Source organism: Canis lupus, chromosome 9 (assembly GCF_011100685.1).
Source record: "Canis lupus familiaris isolate Mischka breed German Shepherd chromosome 9, alternate assembly UU_Cfam_GSD_1.0, whole genome shotgun sequence".
Lineage (NCBI taxonomy): Eukaryota > Metazoa > Chordata > Mammalia > Carnivora > Canidae > Canis > Canis lupus.
Window position 1 is genome coordinate 47944258 of NC_049230.1, and position 23927 is coordinate 47968184.

General features: G+C 45.0%; 1 protein-coding gene across 1 annotated transcript in view; it reads right to left on the reverse strand.

The window, feature by feature from the left end:
* Positions 1-23927, reverse strand: part of CACNA1B (calcium voltage-gated channel subunit alpha1 B) — a 193285-nt gene that overhangs the window by 144437 nt on the left and 24921 nt on the right. Inside the window, 3 exon segments of the mRNA XM_038548580.1 lie at positions 6809-6999; positions 8261-8413; positions 9620-9711. Coding sequence (XP_038404508.1) covers positions 6809-6999; positions 8261-8413; positions 9620-9711 — 436 coding nt within the window.

Genomic DNA, 23927 nt, shown 5'->3' on the forward strand with positions numbered 1-23927 from the left:
AAAGACTTCCACCAAAAAGGAGAATTATAGACCAATATCCCTGATGAACACGAATGCAAAAAGCCTCACCAAGATACTAGCCAATAGGATCCAACACAACATTAAGAAGATTATTCAGGGATCCCTGGGTGGCTCAGTGGTTTAGCGCCTGCCTTTGGCCCAGAGCGTGATCCTGGAGTCCCGGGATTGAGTCCCACATCCGGGTCCCTGCATGGAGCCTGTTTCTCCCTCTCCCTGTGTCTCTCATGAATAAATAAATAAAATTTAAAAAAATATATTATTCACCATGACCAAGTGAGATTTGTCCCCAGGTGGTTCAACACTCATAAACAATCAATGTGATAGATCACATCAATAAGAGAAAAAACAAGAACCATATGATCTGCTCAATAGATGCAGAGAGAGCATTTGACAAAATATAGCATCCATTCCTGATCAAAACTCTTCAGAGTGTAGGGATAGAGGGAACATTCCTCAGCATCTTAAAAGCCATCTATGAAAATCCCACAGCAAATATCATTCTCAATGGGGAAAAACTGTGAGCTTTTCCCCCACTACAGGGATGTCCACCCTCACCACTATTATTTGACATAGTGCTAGAAGTCCTAGCCTCAGCAATCAGACAACAAAAAGAAATAAAAGGCATTCAAATTGACAAGTCAAACTCTCCCTCTTCGCCAATGAAATGATACTGTACATAGAAAACCCAAAAGAGTAGCACCTGGGTGGCTCAATGGTTGAGCATCTGCCTTTGGCTCAGGTCGTGATCCTGGGGTCCTGGGAACCTACAGGGTTCCAGGCATCAGGCTCCACAGGGAACCTACTTCTCCCTCTGCCTATATCTCTGCCTCTCTCTCGAATAAATACATAAATAAATAAAATCTTAAAAAAAAAATAAAAAAGAACACCCAAAAGTCTCCACCACAAGATTGCTAGAACTCATACAGCAATTTAGCAATGTGGCAGGATACAAAATCAATGCACAGAAATCAGTGGCATTTCTATACACTAACAATGGGATAGAAGATAGAGAAATTAAGGAATCAATCCCATTTACAATTGCACCCAAAACCATAAGTTACCTAGGAATAAACATAACCAAAGAGATAAAGGATCTATACCCTAAAAACTACAGAACACTTCTGAAAGAAATTGAGGAAGACATAAAGAGATGGAAAAACATTCCACGCTCATGGATTGGAAGAATAAATATTGTGAAAATGTCTATGCTACCCAGGGCAACTTACACATTCAATTCAATCCCTATCAAAATACCATGGACTTTCTTCATGGAGTTGGAACAAATAATCTTAAGATTTATATGGAATCAGAAAAGACCCTGAATAGCCAGAGGAATGCTGAAAAAGAAAACCAAAGCCTGGTGCATCACAATGCCGGATTTCAAGCTGTATTACAAAGCTGTGATCATTAAGACAGTGTGGGCCTGGCACAAAAACAGACACCTAAATCAATGGAACAGAACAGAGAACCCAGAAATGGACCCTCCGCTCTATGGTCAACTAATATTTGACAAGGCCAGAAAGACTATCCACTAGAAAAAGGACAGTCTCTTCATTAAATGGTGCTGGGAAGTTGGGCAGCCAAATGCAGAAGAATGAAACTGGACCAGTCTCTTACACCAGACACAAAGATAAACTCAAAACGGCTTAAAGATCTAAATGTAAGACAAGAATCCATCAAAATCCTAGAAGAGAACACAGGCAACAACCTTTTTGAACTTGGCCACAGCAACTTATTGCAAGATACATCTATGAAGGCAAGGGAAACAAAAGCAAAAATGAATTATTGGGACTTAAGATACAAAGCTTCTGCACAGCAAAAGAAAACAGTCAACAAAACTAAAAGACAACCTGCAGAATGGGAGAAGATATTTGCAAATGCCACATCAGATAAGGGCTAGTATCCAAGATCTAGAAAAAGCTTATTAAACTCAACACCCAAGAAACAAACAATCCGATCATGAAATGGGCAGAAGACATGAACATACATTTCTCTAGAGAAGACATACACATGGCCAACAAGCACATGAAAACATGCTCCACATCACTTGCCATCAGGGAAATACAAATCAAAACCTCAATGAGATACCACCTCATACCAGTGAGAATGATGAAAATTAACAAGACAAGAAACAAAAAATGTTGGAGAGGATGTGGAGAAAGAGGAACCTCTTGCACTGTTGGTGGGAATGCAAACTGGTGCAGCCATTCTGGAAAACTGTGTGGAGGTTCCTCAAAGAGTTAAAAATAGAGCTATCCTATGACCCAGCAACTGCACTACTGGGTATTTACCTCAAAGATACAGATGCAGTGAAACACGGGAACACCTGCACCCCAATGTTCACAGCAGCAATGTCCACAATAGCCAAACTGTGGAAGGAGCCATGATGTCCTGGACAGATGAATGGGTAAGAAGACATGGTCTATATATACCATGGAATACAATGGAACTCAATGAACGTTAAGCAAACTGTAGAGTCCACCCACACCACAGAAGACTGCTAGGGATCAAGGGGAATCAACTGCTGACACACAGTAATCTGGGTGAATCCACAAAGAATCATGTGAGTGAAATGAAGTCAACACCAAAAAGTTACAGAGACTATGGTTTCATTTACGGGAACTCCTTGAAATTGCAGATATGGCCAAAAGATCAGTGATTAACAGGGATGGACGAGGTAAGAGAGAAGTGGGTGCGGCTACAGGAGGTTACACAGGGATCCTGCTGGGATGGAAGATTCCCTGTCTCCACTGTGCCCACACCAGCATTCTGGTGGTGATACTTCTGCAGGTTATCACCATGAGAGGACACAGGAGATCTCTTGACAGATTTCCTACAACTGCACATAAACCCTGAATTATCTCAAAGTTTAGGTTTACAAAAACAGCCAGTCCTCAAATCTCCCTCGCTTACCTGCCACTACCCCTCCCAGGAAACCCCGGGAAAGAGCTGACTCTCTCCGCTGCCCTCATTCCATCTCCTGCACGTTCCAAGGTCCTACCCCCATTGCTGACACTGCTCCTGTCAAGTTTAGCAGCATCTTTCTCGACCTCTCAGAGACACCTGATCCTGGTTGATCGCTTTCTGAAAACTTTTTTCCTTAGCTCTGCTTCCAAGACAAGCTCATGGTATTGTTCTTACCCTGCCTCAACGGCTCCACCTTGGTCTCTCTGCCAGCTCCTTTTTTCCTGCTCAGCTTCTGAACGCTAGAACTTCCCTCCACAGCCAAGTTGGAGAGGGCTCAGTCTTTGGCCTCCTTTGCTTCTCTTTCTACAGCCCTTACTGGGCCAATCATCTCCCATAATGTGGAACACCATCCATGACCTCAGGCAGACACTCTCAGCCCTACCGTCTCCTCTCCGCTATGTCACCGCATACTTAGCGTGAAAATAGTTCTCTGAAACATTATGCAGCCAAAGCAGGGTCCTTGAGCTCTACTACTCATCCAATGAAACAAAACTGAGCAAATATCTCGCTCCCAAGTCTCCCTTCTCAAGAAAAGACACCACCTCTCCTAGTCGCTGAAGTCACATCTTCTTTGGCTCTTCCTTTTCTCACATTGCACATTCAGTTGATGAACAAGCCCTACCTGTGCTAACTGTAAAACACAGCCTTGGAACCTACACATCTGAACACCCCTTCTTCACATCTTTATGTAACCAGTTCAATGAACATATGCAAAGTCATATGTATGTATGTATGTATGTATGTATGTTCTCATGAATATGTATGTTCTCATAAATACGTATATTCTCATGAATACATATGTTCTCATAGATACGTACGTTGTCATAAGCCTACTTATTTATCTTCTAATGTCCCTTTGAACGTATTCATGTCCCTGGATAAAAATTGAGATAAGTCTTATGACTTTTTTGATAACTCCTGAGTAACAGAAAGTTCTCCAATCACCTCAAGTAGAAAACACAGTCTCAATTCAGTAATTAAGTGTCCAGTCCCAGCTGGCAATAAAACTGTTTAACATGCTTCACGCTGAGAATCTGTACTCTTTGGGCTGGCCTGCCACAGCTGGCTGCTTTCATGGTGCGACGGAGGCGTGGCCCCTCTTTGCCCCTCCACGCCTAACACTGCTCCTTCTTCCCCAGCTTGCTGCTGGGTTACTGACCCCAACACAATCCAGGCCAGGAAGGGAGCGGAGGGGGACGGGCAAGTTCTCAGGGTGCTGCCCTGAGATAATCTTGTCTCTCTGGGCCTGACAGAAATTTCCTGCTGACTGGTCTCTCACAAGGCACTTCAGTGTATCTTCCAGGACCCCATTTGACTTCACTTACTTTTCAAAATACAGGCAAGCCATTTCTCCTTCAGTCACAGAAGGACTGAAGGAGAACTCCTTCACCCCCCACCACCAATTTTCTAGCAGTCTGTCCTGAACAGATGTTCTCTGCTAAGACTTCATCATTCCCCTGGTCAGAATTCAGAAGGGCTGCTGGCTGCCCACAACCCCTCAGCTACAGCTGGTCTGTCCATGAGAAACACTTCACACGTTCTCCCCTGTTCCCAACACCAAGCATGCTCTCCACCTCCCTCCCTTCTGCCCACCACTGCGGGCCCATGGCTCCTGCCCCTAAAGGGCAGGCACTGTCACTTGGCCTCTACACTCAGGGAGCGGGTCTGAAAGGATCATAAAAGCCCCTCTCGCTGGGCTGAGGAAAGAGGCAGGCTCTAACTCTCCAAAGAATCCCCTTCAAAAACCCTGCCTGATTTGCAAAAACCCACCCTATTAGTGTGGAGCGTGGACCCAGTCAGACCTTGGCCACCTGCTCTGGGCACCAGCCTCAGCTGACTGCAGTCACTGTGGCCTGGTGCCATGCCAAACCCCCATTGCAAAATCTCATAACACCTGCATGTTTGGCTTCCAGACCTTGCCAGGCCTTAGCTTCACAAGGTTCTCTAACTCATCACTACCTGCTCCTCTTCAGAGCACTTGCCATTATTAGGCCCTTACTGAATGCCTCCTGCTCGCCACTGTACAGGGAGCGGCTTCGGGAGTGTCCAGAGCCTGATGAGTCCCATGAAAATATGTGTCCGATGAATCCTCTGTGGCTCTCTTGACCAGTGTGTGCTGCCCCGGGGTTGAGTTCCTGCCCAGCCCCATCCCCCACAGGGCACAGACCCACCAGTCTGAGTCACCTGGGCCAGTGGCCAAGTCCCAGTGGGCACTGAAATCTGTAGAAACCTGTTCTAGCACTCCTTGTTCAGGTGGGGTTGGCAGGGATGTGGCCAGCTCAGAGCTATTTTTAGGGTCTGTCTTTGGGAAACTGCTCTTTGATTGGCTACAGGAAGAGAACAGCCAAGCTCCTCAGAACTGCCTTTGTGCCTGTTCTCTTTTCCTCAATTAAACAGAGCCTCATAAGACACAACTCCCATTCCATGGAGGGATCTGGTTCAAGGAACTTCAGGCCAGCTTTTCCTAGCTCCTCCTCTTCTCTGTGCCTCCTCAATGAGCATTCACCAGGTATCTGCTAGATGCCCAGCTCTGAGATCCACCTGGGTCTCTATGAACCCAGGCAGAAGGCATAGGGCAAAGGGTTCCATCCTGTCCCTTTCATCCCGTCCATCATGCCACCAGCTTATACCACCATCATTTCCTCTCTAGGCTCCAGGGGCTTGTAACCCAAACCACACATCAGCATATGAGTGGCAGGATCAATGTAAAGTACCTTGTGCTGCAGGGTCCTCTACCCCCCAATACCTGAACACAGCATACTCCAGCTATCCAGGACACAGCAATCTACCCACTGTACCTCTCCAGCCAAACCTTCCAAGATTCCTAGCTCCTGTGTACCTTCTTTCTCTACCTCCTAAAGTCCCTGAGGGACTCATTTAATTGTGCTTATGCCCTGGCAACTCACAAGGCTCTAGGGGGTAGAAGGCAGCTAGGGGTTTCATCACATAAAAAAAGAGACAGAAATCTGCTCAAGAATTCATGGTAGAGTCCTCCAAGGACAGCTTCACACGGAGGGGAGGTGGGAGTGAGAGGAGTCACCAGGGAAAGGCCTTAGCCCATCTTCTGTTATGGGCACTAACCCAGACTGCCCTGCATACACTGCTGTGACAGGCAGGCACCCTAATGGGCAAGAAGACTGAGAGGAAACAGCACCAGAAGACACAGCAAAAAAGACACAAATGTGCAAGACACATGCTCTGACCTCAGCACCATCAGAGAGGTCTCCCTAAGCATTAGCTCCATGCAGCCCGAAACCCTGCCCTCCTCTGTCTTCATCAGGCAGCCTAGGGACAAGGAGAGGCCAGTAAGCTTCACCACCCCTCAGTCCATCCAGAAAACCCCAGCAGGGATAGCTTAAATAGTAGTTCCCAGCAAGCCGCCACTAGTCTTAAGGCCTTGAGCAGATTAAACAGCCTCTCCATGCCTGTTTCTTCCTTGTACGATGGGCTTCTTGAGATGATTCTATGAGTTAATAGGGATGAGACACTTCACACAGGACCTAACTTGGAGCAAGCTTGCAGCGAGCCTGAGGGATCGTGCTGCAGCCATCTCAACCATCAGCAGTAGCATCCAGTAGTCCTTAGTGTTACTTTCACACAAAGAGCTATCCTGGACACCCTAGAGCCAAGGTCAAGAGTTTGAGTTGACAGTGATAATAGTGGGCCCTTGGAGGAGCCACCTGAAGGAAGGCATTTCATCCTACGGTGGAGGAAGGAGCTAGGGGACGGGCAGAGGCTCTGAGGTCAGAAACCTCACCCCAAATGGGACCCCAGGAGCTCCAGAGCCCATCCACTGTCCCAGGGCCAAGACACAACTCACATTGTAGAGGATGTCAGTCCAGCCCTCCATGGTGATGCACTGGAATACTGTCAAGATGGCAAACAGGATATTGTCAAAGTTGGTGATGCCAAAGTTGGGCCCTGGCCAGTACTCCCGACATTCAGTGTCACCCTCACACAGCCGGGCCGGGGCCTCCTTGCCACAGGGGAAGTCCCCCACTGGATCTGGATCTGTGAAGAGAATGAAGCACAGACCCTGAGCCCAGAAACACCAAGTTCTCGAACCTCTGCTGGGATTCCTGGGCTGTGGAGACCTGATAGAAATCCTCCCTCAACTTCCCACCACCCGTCCTTGCACCAGCTCTCTCTCTGTGCCTACAGCCTACCTTCACCTGAGTTTAGACCAACCCTCCCAGGAACTCCTGGTCAACCTCTCCCTCTTGACTGGAACTTGCCCCTCATCCTTGAACCATGCTCAGGACTTATCACTTGAAAATTTAAAAAAAGAAGCCCTAACACCCAATTCTTCCTGCCACTACCACCTGGTTTCTCCTTTTCCCCACAGCCAAGCCACCACCGAGACTCTCCTCATGCGCGGATCGGCCTGTCTGCCTGGATGCAGCCACTGCAGTCCCTGTTTATCAGGCAGGTTGGCTCAGAGCCCACCCGACACATGGCCGGAGGATGGCTGGGGGCCTGGGTAGGGTCCTCACTACGTTGGCCCCTGCAGCATGGATATGCTTCTACCAGCCTTGAGAAGAGGTTTTTAAAAATCATGAATGATATAAATTTTAGTAAGAGCTTCCTCTACATCGATGGACATGATCATATTGCTCATCAGCCTCACTGCAAAATACACCCAGAACCTGCCCCACTCTGACCACCTGCAGCAAAGCACCTGGTCACAGCCACTGTTCCTCCCAGATCGAGACATCAGCCTCCTGCCCAAGCCCGTCTCTGCCTCGGCCTCTCCAGAGCAGCAAGAAGACTGGGATGATGTCTCTGCTCACGTGGAGCCCCCCACCACCTTCCTGAGTTCTCCAGAATGACACACACAGTTCCCCCCACAGCCATGAATGCCGCATGGTTTCGCCCTATTCTCACTGCTCCTTGCTCCGGCCTCTCACACACTGTTCCTGTAACTGGTGCTCCCTGGCCCAGTGGCCACCCAGCAATCCCCCTCCCTGCACCCTGATGGCTGCCCCACTGTCACCTCGGGAGAGAGGCCTCCCAGGCTGGTTTCTGCGAATTAGGCTCCCAAATTATTCTACTGCAAGTTCCCCTTTTGCTTTTTCCCTAGAAATCAGTACAATGTACAGTCACTGTGCTCATGTCTTTGTCCACGTATCTTTGTTCTCCAGGTCATGCTGTGTGTCCCCCACCAGAACACAAGCTCCACCCCACTCGTCTGGCACCTGTAAGGCCAGACCTAGAGCCGGGCCTGTCTCCTGGAGGAATGAGGAGGGGACTAAGGGGTCCTGCCAGGCCTCACCTGTGCTGTTGGAGAAACAGGCCTTGTGGAATTTGCCCATGTAGAACTCAAGGCCAATGATCGCGAACATGAGGATGGCGAAGAAGAGAAGCAGCCCGATCTGTAGGAGTGGAACCATGGCCTTCATGATAGACTTGAGCACCACCTGCAAACCTGGGCCAGAGTAGCCCGAGCAGGGCAGGTCAGAGCCGGTGGGCAGGACAGGGGCTCGGACAGGGGCTCGGTGCTACCACAGCCTGGGCTGGGTAGCACCGGGCATCCCGGGGAAAGGTGCTGAGGGAGGAGCCTGCAATGTAGGGATGGGGCGGGGACTGTGGGGAAGCATGAGTCTTGGGGGAACCACATGTGCTTACACGAGAGTCCTCAGGGTAGGGGAACAAACATAAGTCTTGGAGGGAAATAGACTGAGAGTAGGGGAGGAGCAGAGTGTGGGGCATCTGCTGGAGAGCATGTGCTGATGAGATGTGTGGACCTATGAAGGGCTCTGAGTGGAGCGAGAGCAGAGGATCCTACGGTGGGGAGGCAATGCTGGGAGGAGAAAGCAGAAGATTCTGGAGGCTGAGAGCAGGAGATCCTGGGAGAGAAGTGCAGGAGGTCCTGACAGACCCAACTCCTTAAGGGAAGTGAAGGAGGGGACTGCTCGCAGGAGTGTCTTATCACTGACCCCAAGGCAGGGTGCATCCAGGCCAAAAGAACTCAGCACACAGGGGAAGCTCAGCCCCATAATTCCGTTCCCATCTGGCCCATCTCTTAGATACAGGCCAGAGCTTTTGCCTAGCAGAGTCTTGGGGCAGAACAGGGGCTTCCCTACAGTGGCCTCAGGTACATCCCTGGGTCCCTGCCCACTCAGGGCTCTCAGAAAAACTGATGCCAAGCTTCTCATTGGAGTGGATGAACAGGGGCCAGGGTCACTCCTGCCTCTCAGCCCTGGCCATCCTCCTGCCCAGGCTCGGCTCCTTGGGCAGCTGAATCCAGGAGCCTGTCTTAACCTGGCCTCATTCTCTGTGGCCCTGCCAGGCCTGAGCCAAGATAGGTGGTCCTTTGCAGCCTCTGACTATTTTCTCAGGCATCCTGCCCACTGCCTTGCTCAATCTCTTATCTGTGCATTGACCCCAGAAAAAGAAAGCAGCAAAGAGCTGGAAATAGAGCAGAGAGCATGAGGAGAAACAAAGCTTCCATCTGGGGAAGCCAAGTCAGGGCAAAACAACAGGATCACTGTCTGGGCTTTCACAGGGAATTCCAGGCTCCTCACACCTGGTTCCTAAAGGGCCCTCTGGTTAGGGCTTAACAGTGGCCATAGCTGTGGTGGGCTTGGGGGAGATGGTTAGACTTGGGCCTGGTTGCTTTTGCCAGACTCACTTGGAATCCCAGACACCAGCTTCAGGGGCCTGAGCACGCGCACAGCCCGCAGGGTCCGCAGGTCAAAGTCAGTGCCAGCCGTGGCCAGGATCCTGGCAGGAAAAGAAAAGGAGGAAAATAAGGGATTCCATACTCAGGTCAGAGGCGAACACATGCCCCATCACCCACATCCCCACCGTCCAAACACAGGACTAGCACAGGGTGTGGGGCCTGCCAGGCAGGGAGAAGCAAGGAGTAAATTCAGATGTCCCCACAGCGTGACCCCCCAGCTCAAAGGAATCACCCTGAGAGGACACTTGGTCTCTGGTACCTGGCCTGGCCTTTAATCCACCCTCCAACTAAATCTAAGCCAGAACCAGGTCCCCAAACCAACCCCCACTGCACTGCAAGCAGCCTCACAAGGTGAGGAGGAGTAGAAACAGGGATAAAATAAGGCTGATTTTCCAGAGCAGGTGCCACACATGGCCTTCTTCACCTTCTCTTAGGAGAATGGCAGAGTGGGGCCGGAAAGGTGAAAGAAAGGGTTCAGGGGTCTCAGGAAAGCCATCACAATCAGTTCCATTAGCAGAAAAACATATTCCAATGTCTCCCATTTCAAAACCAAAACAGGGATCCCTGGGTGGCGCAGCAGTTTAGTACCTGCCTTTGGCCCAGGGCGCGATCCTGGAGACCCGGGATCGAATCCCAAGTCGGGCTCCCGGTGCATGTAGCCTGCTTCTCCCTCTGCCTATGTCTCTGCCTCTCTCTCTCTCTCTCTGTGACTATCATAAATAAATAAAAATTAAAACAAAACAAAACATCTGACATCCACCTGTCAGCAGGGCACATTTCTCTGCTCCCTTCACACCAGAGCTCAAATCAGATGGTCGGTCCTGGGTCTCCCCACCATCACAGGCCTCCATTAGCGGTCCCCATCAAGCTCTCACCTGTACCGTCCCACTGAAATGCTGTTTGAGACTCTGTCTTGCCACCCCAACAGCAATATCTCCCTCTCTAAACAGTTTCTTTTCTGCCCTTTGGTCAACTCTCTCATTTCCCCTGAGCCCCCCAGGAGTCCCTCCAGGTCCTTACTGCCTCCGTTGCCTCGTCCACCAGACTCAAGACATGGATGCCCCTGGGCTCACTCCCAACTGGACCTACGCCATAGCCCTGAATACCACAGCATGCTCATCACTCATAATCACACATCTTTAACTCAAATCTGGAACTGAGGACTCATACATCCAATCGCCTTTTTAACATTTCCACTTGGATACCAAAAAAGTATATCAAGCATTATATAATTAAAGAACTATTTTTTAAACATTAATGTTTAAAAGTGTTGAAATGTACTTCTTTAAAAAGTCCAGAGCTGTCACATTGTGGTGACTAAGAACTTTGATTCTTACCCCTGACCTTGCTTCGTCCCTGATACCCACTCAGTGAGCACTACTCCTCAATTGTTATTTCAGTCACAACCACAGTTTCAACCTCAAGCCCTCTCTCCCCATCACTCAACATCTAATGCACCAATAATCCTGGTGGCTCTGCTTTTAGAATGCATCCTGGACTCTTGCTGAAGAAGGCCTTGTGCCCCCCTGCTTAAGATACCTGGCAGTGAGAATAGAATTTGAGATGGAGCTGCAGTCAAAATAAGATGAAACTCTCCATGGAAAGGAAGAGAAAGGCAACAAGAAAATACCTATTTAAACCAAAAATCCAGAGCACATGAGGAAACCCAAAGCCATTTCAACTATTGAAATGGACTATTGGAAGATTAATTTTGTTCTGATGAAATCAGCAAAGTATGAAACAAACAAAGCCAGAAACAGGTAGGTATTTTAAAGACTAGCTAAAAGTTTTGTCAATAAGCAAATAGTTATTGAAATAATATCAATAATAATAGTAACAGTAATAAATTACATTCTGGGTTGGAGACACAGTTTGCGAGCATTAATGGTTTAGAAAACAGTACAGAGGCTAGTACTGAGGAACTCACCCACAGACATCAAAAAGCCAAGGAAGGAACATGAGAGAGATATTGAGCAATATGGAGATTAGATCACATGCCCAGCACACACCCAGTATGAGCTGTGGAAGAGAATGGGGGAGATGGTGAAGAAGCAACATTTGAAGAGGTAGCAGCTAAGAAATTCCCAGAATGAAAAATGACTTCTTGGGACACCTGGGTGACTCAGTTGGTTAAGCTACTGCCTTTGGCTTGGGTCATAATCCCAGAGTCCTGGGGTCAAGCCCAGAGTTGGGCTCCCTGCTCAGCAGGGAGTCTGCCTCTCCCTCTGCTCCTTACCCTACTTGCACGCTGGCTTGCTCTCGCTCTCTCTCCCTCTCTCTCAATCTTTAAAAACCTTTAAAAAATAAAATAAAACAAAAATGACTTCTCAAATTCAAAGTGCACTATAAGTACAAATCAGATAAAGAAAATATTTCCAACTAGAAACAGGAAGGAACTGCAGAACACCAAGCATAAAAAGACAGCCTTAGATGATACCAGAAAGAAAAAGGAAAGACAAAGTATCTAGAGAAAATGGATAACTAAAAAGAAAAAACAACTTAACTTTGGAAGAAAAATATGCTAGAAGACAAATTATACCTTCAAAGAGCAGCAGAAAGTAATGGTCATCTTAGAACTTTATATCCAGCTAAACTGTCAATGAAGAGTGAGTTTAAAATAAACATTTTCAGATATAAAAGAAGTCATCATCCCAAATTCCAGCCAAGTCAAAGATTCTAGCAAAGCTCCTATCAGAATCTGAAGGACTGGGACACCCAGGTGGCTCAGCAGTTGAGCATCAGCCTTCAGCTCAGGTCGTGATCTCAGGGTCCTGGGATTGAGTCCTGCACTGGGCTTCCTGCAAGGAGCCTGCTTCTCCCTCTGCCTGTGTCTCTGCCTCTCTCTATATATATATGTCTCTTGTGAAGAAATAAATAAAATATTAAAAAAATAATCTGAAGGACTGAATACCAAAATTCAGTAAAGCTACATAAGATCAAAACAAAATTAACAGCCTTGTGGCACCTGAGTGGCTCAGTTGGGTAAGCATCTGACTCTTGGTTTTGTCTCAGGTCATGATCTCAGGGTCGTGAGAGTCCACACTGGGCATGGACCCTGCTTAGATTCTTTCTCCCTCTGCCCATCCTGCCACTCCCATGTGTGTACTCTCACTCTCTCTCTCTAATAGATAAGTCTTTTTAAAATTAGCAGCCTTGATCTATTATATAGTTCTAATCTTCTATATCTTTCCCATATTACCTATCAGAATCCGCTCCTAACAAATAGAGAACATAGCCTTTTCTGAGTACACAGGAATATCTTTGAAAATTGCACATGTCTGGGGCAGCTGGGTGGTGCAGTCACCTGGGAATCTGACTCTTGGTTTCGGCTCAGGTCTCATCTCAGAGTCATGAGATGGAGCCCCATGTTGGGCTCTTCACTCAGTGCGGAGCCTGCTTTAGTTTCTCTCCCCCCTCCTTCTGCCCCTCCTCACTTTGAATAAATAAATAAATATTTTAAAAAGAGAGAAAATTGTCCATACCCTACATCACAAAAGGAAAGCTTCAGCAAATTTCAAAGAATTAGTTACATCATCACACTTCCGCTGTTCAATAAATGTAATTAAATGAGAACACAACTATAAAAACACACTGTAAGAAAATTCATATGTATAGAAACCCTCAAAATGCTAAATAACTCATTAACTAAGGAAGTAAAAAGAGAAATTACCAAAAATTTCGACTCCATCAATAACAAAAATACTACGTATTATGATGTGTGGGGGCCAGTTAAAGTGATGTTTAAGAGGAAATTTATAAACTAAAATGTTTTGCTTTTTTAAAGATTAAAAATAAGTAAACCAAGCACAGATATGTCTCAAGAATCTTAAAAAAGAACAGCAGAGTAAATTTACAGAAAAGAGAAAAATGGAAATAATAAAGGTAAGTATAGACATGGTTCAATCAGGAAATAGAAAAATAATAGAAAGCCGAATTTGAAAGTTGAATGAACTTGAACTGAATAAAATGAACAAGGTTCTGGCAGGAATCATCAAGAAAAAGAGAATGTGCACATATCTGTACACCTGTATGCAGATACACACATATACAAACACATGCATGTGTGTGTATGCTCAGACTTGTGCACACATGCACACATATGTATATATATGTATGGTGATGTGTTTACATACAGGGAATGCAACCGCAGACAGGAGAGATTTTTAGAATTACAAAAGAATGTTATTAACTATTTTATGCCAACATTAAAATAAAATTCTGATAAAATGGATTTATCCCCCCAAATGCTAATTATCAAAAGTCACTGAAGAAGTAGAAAACCTGAATAAACCAAGAGTGATTATATTAGTTTTCTATTGCTGTGTAAAGACTTGCCACAAATTTAGTGACTTGAAAAGGCACCCATTAGCTCCCAGCTCCATAGGTCAAAGCCTGGGCATGCCGTGACTAGGTTCTCTGGGGTCTCATGAGGCTGAGATCAAGGTGGAAGCAGCCACATTGTCACCCAGAGGCTAACCCAGGGCAAACCCTGCTTCCTGGCTCCTTCACATCCTTTGCAGTAGAACTGGAGGCCCACTGGCCTGCTGTCAGCAGGGGGCTTCTCTTGGCTCCTGGCAGCCATGCTCAGGTCCTTGCCAGCTGGCCTCAGCAGTCCCTCTCACACCTCTGAACTCTCTGACTTTACAAAGGGCTCAGTCTCTTTAAAAAGATTAACTTAATTAGGTTGGACCTTTTCAGTTAACTCAGTCAACTGTTTGGTAAACTAACAATGGCAGTGATATCCTATCATATCCATGCTCCTTCCCACACTCAAGGGGAGAAGACCACAGGCAGGGATGGAAACCTTAGAGGCTGTCTCAGAATTCTGACTAACAAAACTATTTATAAAAATGAATTTGGATGCAGGTTTCCTCCAGCAAAACATCGGACCCAGTCAATTTTACAAACAAGTTCTATGAGCATCCAAAGAACAGATAATTTCTATGTTATACAAACTGTTTCAGAGAATAAAAATACAAGAAAATCTCAAATTCATTTTATGATGCTAGTATATTCTTGATATCAAAACAAGAAAAGGACAAGAGAATTTTATACACATCTTAATTATGAACATAAATCTTAAATTACTAATTAGAATGAAATTCCAAAGTACATACTTAATGACCAATGAGTTGTCTTAGGAGCATAAAGAATAGGCCAATAGTAGAATAACTATTAATGCAATCCACCACATTAAAAATCAAAACAGAAACCATGTCATCATGTCAAAAATTTCAGAAAAATTATTCAATGAAATTTCAATATCATTAAATAAGAATTAGGGATAGAAAGAAAAATCCCTTAAACTGACAATATGTGTTTGGAGCAACTTCTTTAAATTCAAGAATAATACAAGTAGGGTAGCCCGAGTGGCTCAGCGGTTTAGCGCTGCCTTTGGCCCAGGGTGTGATCCTGGAGACCCAGGATCGAGTCCCACATCAGGCTCCCTGCATGGAGCCTGCTTCTCCCTCTGCCTGTGTCTGTCTCTCATTCTCTCTGTGTCTCTCATGAATAAATAAATAAAATCTTTAAAAAAAGAATAATACAAGTATACTATTTATATCATATGGAGGTCCTAGCCAAGGCAATAAAAAAAGAAAAAGAAATAAAATATATAAAGATTAGAAAGGAGAAAACAAACTGTCATATTCAAAGGCAATGTGATTTCTACACAGGAAACCCAAAAGCATATATGAAAAACTATAAGAGTTTTACAATATATAAGTATATAGAATTATACATAATTATAGCAAGGCTATAGAATATATAAGTATACAAAAAAGATTATTTTCATTTACAATTAGAAAATATAACTTTTAAAAACTATCATTCCGGGCAGCCCGAGTAGCTCAGCGGTTTAGCGCTGCCTTCAACCCAGGGCATGATCCTGGAGACCAGGGATCAAGTCCCATATCAGCCTCCCTGCATGGAGCCTGCTTCTCCCTCTGCCTGTGTCTCTGCCTCTCTCTCTCTCTCTCTCTCTCTCTGTGTGTGTGTGTGTCTCATGAATAAATAAATAGATTTTTTTAAAATAAAAAATAAAAAATAAAAATAAATAAAAACTATCATTCCAATGGGTATGGAACGTCTTTCTGGAGTGATGAAAATGATCCGGAATTAGACAGTGATCATGGCCGCACAGTCTGACTAGACTGAAAACCACTGAATGCATGATACACTCTAGAAGGGTGAGTTTCATAGTGTGTGAATTATATCTCAATAAAGCTGTTATAAAAATATTGTTCATAAAAGCAACAAAATCAAGAGTATCTAGGGATAAACTCAATAAAATAAGTGCAATACCTTAATAATAAAAGTCACAAAACATCTTGAAGAACAAAGGGATAATTAAAATGAACCGTATTAACAGATGATACAATTCAATACCATTAGATATCTCTTTTCCCCAAATTAATCTACAACTTCAATGCAACTGCAATGAAAATCCCAACAGATCTCATATGTAGAAAACTCTAAATTTATAGAAAATCCACTAAAAATTACCAGAACGAATGAATTCAGCAAAGCTTCAGGACAGAAAGTCAAAACAAGAATTAAGTTGTATATTTATACACTTGCAATGAACAAACAAAAAAGAAAAAATTTTTTATCCATTTGTAGTAGCATCAAGAAAGAATTAAATAGGGATTCCTGGGTGGCTAAGCAGTTAAGCATCTGCCTTTGGCTCAGGGCATGATCCCAGAGTCCCAGGATCGAGTTCTGCATCAGGCTCCCTGCATGGAGCCTGCTCCTCCCTCTGCCTTTGTCTCTGCCTGTGTCTCTGTGTCTCTCATGAATAAATAAATAAAATCTTTTAAAAAAAGAACGAAATAGGATTAAAATTAACTAAGGAGGTGAAAGATTTGTACACTGAAAACTATAAAACATTGCTAAAGGAAATTAAAGAACACTAAACAAACTGAAAGACACCCCATGTCCATGAATTGGAAACCTTAATATTGTTAAATGTCCACGCTACCCAAAGCAAACTACAGATTCAATGCAATCCCTATCAAAACTCCAATGACATTTTTTGCAGAAATAGAAAAATTCAACCTAAAATTGATATGGACTTTCAAGGAACCCTAAATAGCCAAAATAATCTTGAAAAAGAACAAAATTGGAAGACTCACATTTCCTGATTTCAAAACTTACTACAGTAATCAAAACATGGTACTGGCATAAGGATAGATATATAGACCAACAGAATAAATAATAACCCAGAAACAAATCATCACATATATAGTCAATTGATTTTCAATAAAAGTGCCTACACCATTCAATGGGGAGAAGAAAATCTTTTTACCAAATTGTGCTAGGAAAGCTGAAAATTCATATGAAAAAAATAAGTTGGACCCTTATCGAATATACATAAAGTTAACTCAAAATGGATCTTTGCTTATCTAGATATAAGACCTTAAACTATAAAACTCTTAGGAAAAAAAATAGGAGAAAATCTTCATGGCACTGGATTTGGCAATGATTTCTCGGATATGACACCAAAAGCATAGGCAATAAAAGAAAACACACGTAAATTGAACTTTGATGCACAAAAGTTTTAAATTTTTAAATTTAAGGGCACAATCAAAAGAGTGAAAAGACAACCTACAGAATGGGAGAAAATATTCACAAACATTTCTGTAATAAGGGATTAATACCCAGAATACACAAAGAACTCCTACAACTCAACAACAACAAAGACCCAATTTAAAAATAGGCAAATGACCGGAATGGATATTTCTCAAAAAAAATTAAATTAAAAAATATACACAAATGGCCAACAAGCATATGAAAAGATGCTCAATCAACATCACTAATCACTGGGGAAGTGCAAATCCAAACTACACCACCTCATACCCATTAGGATAGCTATTATTAAAAAAAAAAAAAAAAGAAAATAAGTGTTTATGTGTTGGTGAGGACATGGAAAACTGGAAGCCTGTGCACTGTGGATGGGAACGCAGCATGGTGCAGCCGCTGTAGAGAACCGCAGAGGCAGTTCTTCAAAAAGCTGAACATAGGGGCACCTGGGCGGCTCAGTGGTTGAGCGCCTGCCTTCGGCTCAGGTCATGATCCTGGGGTCCTGGGATCAAGTCCCACATCGGGCTCCTTGCAGGAAGCCTGTTTCTCCCTCTGCCTATGTCTCTGCCTCTTTTTCTGTGTGTCTCATGAATAAATAAATAAAATCTTAAAAAAAAAAAAAAAGCTGAACATAGGATTACCACGCAATCCAGCAATTCTACCTCTAGGTATATACACAAAAGAATTGAAAACAGGGTCTCGGAGAGATATTTGTTCAGCCAGGGTCATAGTTAGCAGCATTGCTCACAATACTAAAAGTGGGAAGGAACCCACATATCCGTTACTGGATGAACAGAGAAGGAAATTATGGTATTTACATACAGTGGAGTATTAGCCTTAAAAAGGAAGGAAGTTCTAACACAGATGCAACACGGATGAACCTTGAGGACACAATGCTGATTAAAATAAGCCCATCACACACAAAAAAACAAAAACACAAATACTGCTTGATTCCACTCGTATGAGGTACCCAGAGCTGCTAAAATCACAGGGCTCAAGATTAGAATGGGCAGCTGCCAGGGTCTAAGTGGAGGGTCGGGGAGCTAGGGTTTCACGGGGACAGAGTCTCAGATTTGCAAGGTGAGCAGAGTCCTGGGGACAGATGGCAGTGGTAGCCGCACGACACAGTACATTGAGCACCACTGAGCGTGCGCTGAGCAGTGACTAAGATGGCAAAGTCCACATTCTTTATGTTTTTCCACAATTTTAAAAATTAGAAAATAAAAAGAGGCCTAATTGCAGAAAGCAATCTAAAACTCTGAAACAAACAAGGAAAGAGTTCAATGACTGTGAGGTAGAGAGGGTTTCTAAAGACCAAACCATAAAGATCCCAGACCATATAGATCCCAAACCATAAAGTAATGGGTTGATAAATTTGACTCCAATAACATTTAAATTATAACATGAAAGAGACTATGGAGAAAATGCATGTAACTGACATAGAATTTGTCTCCAAAATCTAGAAAGTATGTATGAATTCCTATTAAAAATACAAATAACCTGTCAGAAAAGTAAACAAACTGCAAAAGAGACAAGAAGATGCTCAAAACCACTGGCAATCAGGGAAATTCAAATTACAGGACATGTCATTTTATCCCCTCACTTTAGCCAGATCACAGCCCAGTGATGTTGCTGGACAGCCCTGCAGGCAGAAGAGGGAATTGTAAAATCCTTTTAGAGAGCATATGGCTACTTTCAGAAAACTTTAAAATGAGCATGCCTGTGACTCAGAAAACCACTTCTAACCACACACTAGACACGTGGCACCAACACTCTCAGACACACATACAGACCCATTCACAGCAGCTCCCTGTTCGTAACAGTGAGACGCAAGAAAACCCGCTGCTCTGCACATGCCTGCAAGCGACGTAATGCTACTCCACCTAAGATGGGCAGGGGCCTGTAACACCGGGCACACCTATGCATATTAACACAGAAAATGTCTAAAACAGTGTCAAGGGGCGCAAACACAAGTCAAGAAATGATGACATCCCTGTGTGTATACGTCCACTCACACACCTAGAGGCACTCGAGCAATGCTGCACATCGCTTGTGGGTACAGACGCACGTGGTAGGAGTGTGAGTACTGACGTGCACACCGGCGCCAAAACCACATGTCAGGCCAGTTGCTAATGCCAGAAGGTGAGGGAGAAGGAAAGTGGTGGAGGGGGTGGGCACATGCAGGACAGCTCAGCAACTGGTCACTGGTCCGAGAGAAATCCCCAGACCTGCAGGGAGCCTGTGCCCAACCGGCATGCGCCCAGCAGAGCTCACCAAGCAAGGACACCACACGCCTAGTTGCCAATTCGCACCGGCAAAGCCCCAACGCTGAGAAGAGACCAACACACAGGAGGGAACATCGCCCTTCACCCAAGGCTTCCAAGCATCAGGGCTCAGGGGAGCACAGACGGACCCTGGTGCGTCAGTCCGAGGACCTCCGAGGCAGTGCCGGGCAGCGGGGACGGCCGCCACACGGAAGCAGGCACGGCGATGGCCAGGTTGGCGCAGTCGAGGCCCAGGGAAACAGCTGCTGCTTTTGGACGGAGGTTCCAAGGGTGTTTAGACCCAGAGAGAATGTATCCACAATCTTAAAAGCCATCAACACACATCTACCCACAAAAAAATGACAGCTGACCGGCAGTCATGGGTGCTCTGAGCACCCAGCGCAGGGTAGAGAGAGAGGCACCTGCCCAGGCCTCTGGGGCTCAGCCTCAGCCCAGGAGGCACCCCAAAGCCAATGGGAAGGGAGCCTCCCCCTCATTCATTCGAAAATGGTTTCCTCGCCGGGACACCTGCACCCCGATGTTTATAGCAGCAATGTCCACAATAGCCAAACTGTGGAAGGAGCCTCGGTGTCCATCGAAAGATGAATGGATAAAGAAGATGTGGTTTATGTATACAATGGAATATTCCTCAGCCATTAGAAACGACAAATACCCACCATTTGCTTCTACGTGGATGGAACTGAAGGGTATTATGCTGAGTGAAGTAAGTCAGTCGGAGAAGGACAAACATTGTATGTTCTCATTCATTTGGGGAATATAAATAATAGTGAAAGGGAATATAAGGGAAGGGAGAAGAAATGTGTGGGAAATATCAGAAAGGGAGACAGAACATAAAGACTCCTAACTCTGGGAAACGAACTAGGGGTGGTGGAAGGGGAGGAGGGCGGGGGGTGGGGGTGAATGGGTGACGGGCACTGAGGGGGGCACTCGACGGAATGAGCACTGGGTGTTATTCTGTATGTTGGCAAATTGAACACTAATAAAAAATAAATTTATTATAAAAAAAAGAAAATGGTTTCCTCAGGGGATGAACATATTTAATCCCTGGGAAGACGTACAACTAAACATGGAAATGTCTACAAAAGTCAAACTTTCCTCATCATGTGTTGGGTTATGAGGAGGAGAATTTGTCAGAACAACCAGCACCCTGAACGTGAATGCATCTAGCATCACATTTGCCCTGAGGGTTGTAAGTTTATAAATGTAATGGAAAAATTGATTTAGACCTGTGATTTCAAATGGAAAACATAATAAATCTGTAAAAAAAAAAAAAAAAGTATTGGAACATTTTAACAAACTTATGATCCACCATATTCACACTTTAAGTTACTGGATACACATTATGTAAGTCCTTAGGAAGAGCCAGTTACAGTGAATTTATAAAAGAAATTTTAAATGTTGGACAATGACTAAGTTTATGAAATGGGTAAAGCACTATTTCGAGTCATCTTGAAAGTCATGGTTAAAAATTGCTAAATGTAGGGACGCCTGGCTGAGCGTCTGCCTTCGGCTCAGGGTGTGACCCTGGGGTCCTGGGATCGAGTCCCACATTGGGCTCCCTGCATGGAGCCTGCTTCTCCCTCTGGCTGTGTCTCTGCCTCTCTCTCTGTGTGTCTCTCATGAATAAATAACATCTTTTTTTAATTGCTAAATGTATAATTTTTCATAAGCAGAATCTAAAAAATTTTTTCCATTTTACAGAGAAATAATTGGCCCACATCACTGAGTGTGAGGTGTACAGCAGGTGCTCTGATTTACACCTGCTGTGAAGTGGTCACATGACAGGTCTAGGTAGCACCACTATCCCCCATAGATCAATGTAAAAAGGACGTGGTGAGCTCCCACCACCCACTCTCTGCAGCATCCCCACGTGTCACCCAGCTCATTGCATCCCTGGTACTTCCCATCCTGATGTTGTAACTGAACTTTGTCCATTCTGACCAGCTTACCCGAGCCCTTGCCCCCAACCCCCACTTTTGGTAAACCACAAATCTGACCTCTTTCTCTATGCAGTTGGCATTTTGGTTTGTTTAGCTCTGGTTTTGGATTCCACACTAATGTGAGGCCATATGGTATTTGTCTTTCTGTGCCTCATGTCACTTAGCATAATGCCCTCTAGGTCCACCCGCATTGTCACAAACTCATCTAAATTTTTTAAAAAGAACGACACTTGGGGCAGCCCGGGGCAGCCCGGGTGGCTCAGTGGTTTAGTGCCGCCTTCGGCCCAGGTGTGGTCCTAGAGACCCAGGATCGGGTCCCATATCCGGCTCCCTGCATGGAGCCTGCTTCTCCCTCTGCCTGTGTCTGTGCCTCTCTCTCTCTCTCTCTCTCTGTGTGTCTCTTATGAATAAGTAAATAAAATCTTAAAAAAAAAAAGACACTTGTGTATTTGTGACTTTAATAAACTGAATGTTAATCCTTAGAAACTAAAACAGAAAAAAAAAAGAAACTAAAATGGTTTCTGAATAACATTCCATGCTCAAAACCCACTCTTAAGAGTAGCAACAAAATGCACATTCATCATGCAGGATTTCCTTTAAAATCAGATAATAAGAATTACCACCATTATTCTCACTTAATCATATTAAAGAGTCCTAGGGAACATAAGAGAACTTGAAGGAGAAATGAAGACATGAATAGACATGGTGGTTATTTCCAAAGACAATGATCAAACTCGCAGGAGCCTGGTCAGCCTCGCCCGGGATGTTGATGAGGAGCTCAGCCTCAGGGGTGGGCCCAGGGCTGCGAGAAGCCCAAGGGCAACTGTGATGCCCCTCGAGGGTCGAGGTCTGCGGGCCAACAGCACCAGCGTGAACATTGCCAGCAGGATCGCAAGGGACCCTCCCCTCACTGCAACATTTGTGGAAGACAGAAGATAGCATAGAGCCTTTGAGGAAAAAAGGGCAGAGCAAGAGCAAACGCAAGGAGAGATAACAGGTACACAATGGCTGCCGGCAGGTGCAGTGATCCCACCACGTGGGGAGATCCAGGCTCAAAAACAGAGCTGGCTGTAAGCCATCCATTAGCAAAGACCAAAGCACAACTCCACACAGATGCAACCTGCACCAACACACCTGAGCCCCGCAGCGTGACAAGAACAAGAACACAAATGTGCAAAAGTGCAAGGGACCCCAGACGTCACTGCTTGCAGATACAGGAACATCAAACACTCCCATCACGTGGGCCTCTGGGAACACAAGCCACTGAGAAACAACTCTGAAAACAGGGGTGACAAAAAAAAAAAAAAAGAGGAAGAAACAGGAGTGACCTACAGAAACAAAACCACAATATCTGATTTATAAAAAGCAGGGGAAACCCTGGATAAATGGTAAGATACACTGAACTCCTGGATGGACAGACAAAACATGTATCTTTAGAATCCGATTCTCACAGATCAACTTAGAGATTCTCCATCATTGAAACAATATCCCAAGGGGAATTCTTGGAATTATAGCAAATCGATCTCAAAATTTATCTGGAAAACGAAACAGGCAAAAAAAAAAAAAAAAAAAAAAACTGAAGAAAGATTCAGAAAAGAAGAGCCGAGGGGATCCCTGGGTGGCTCAGCAGTTTAGCACCTGCCTTTGGCCTGGAGCACTATCCTGGAGTCCCAGGATCGAGTCTCAGGATCGAGTCCCACATCGGGCTCCCGGCATGGGGCCTGCTTCTCCCTCCTCCTGTCTCTCTCTCTCTCTCTCTCTCTCTGTCTATCATAAATGAGTAAATAAATCTTAAAAAGAAAGAAAGAAAGAAAGAAAGAAAGAAAGAAAGAAAGAAAGAAAGAAAGAAAGAAAAAGAAAAGAAGAGCCAAGAGCAAAGGACTCATTTAAGGAGACATTGGAGCCTTTGCTCCGAGCTCAGCAACTGGAGATATACCGGCAGAGAGAGCGAGCACCAAGCGAGTTTGGATCGAAACAGAAGCAGAGCCCTTAAGCACAAAAAGGATGCTTAAGGATGTGACAACAGAACCATAACCAAATGACAGGAAACTAAAGAATTTTTCAATCTGATTTACAGAGGGGAAAAAAGCAAACCATCATCCAACGTCTAAGCATTTGCCCCAAGGGAATAATCAGGGGTGTGGTGAAGATGCACGTACATCTTGGGTCTTCTTTGTAAAAGCAAAATTGGACCTAAACTACATGCTTGACCAGAGGGGTTGGGTGACCCAGGCCCGTCCACATGGCAGGAGAACCGCATCTGCAGAGTACACTCCGCGTGGGGGTGGCCTGCATGCGGCGGAAGCGGGGTGCCGGTGACATCCCTGCAGGATGATCCCAGCTGTGTATTTCTAAAACCTACACATAGAATAATCTTGGAAAGCAACTGAGGTGGTTACCTCTGGACGGTGAGACTGTGGGCCATGGTTTTTATTCTTTCCAATGGCAGCA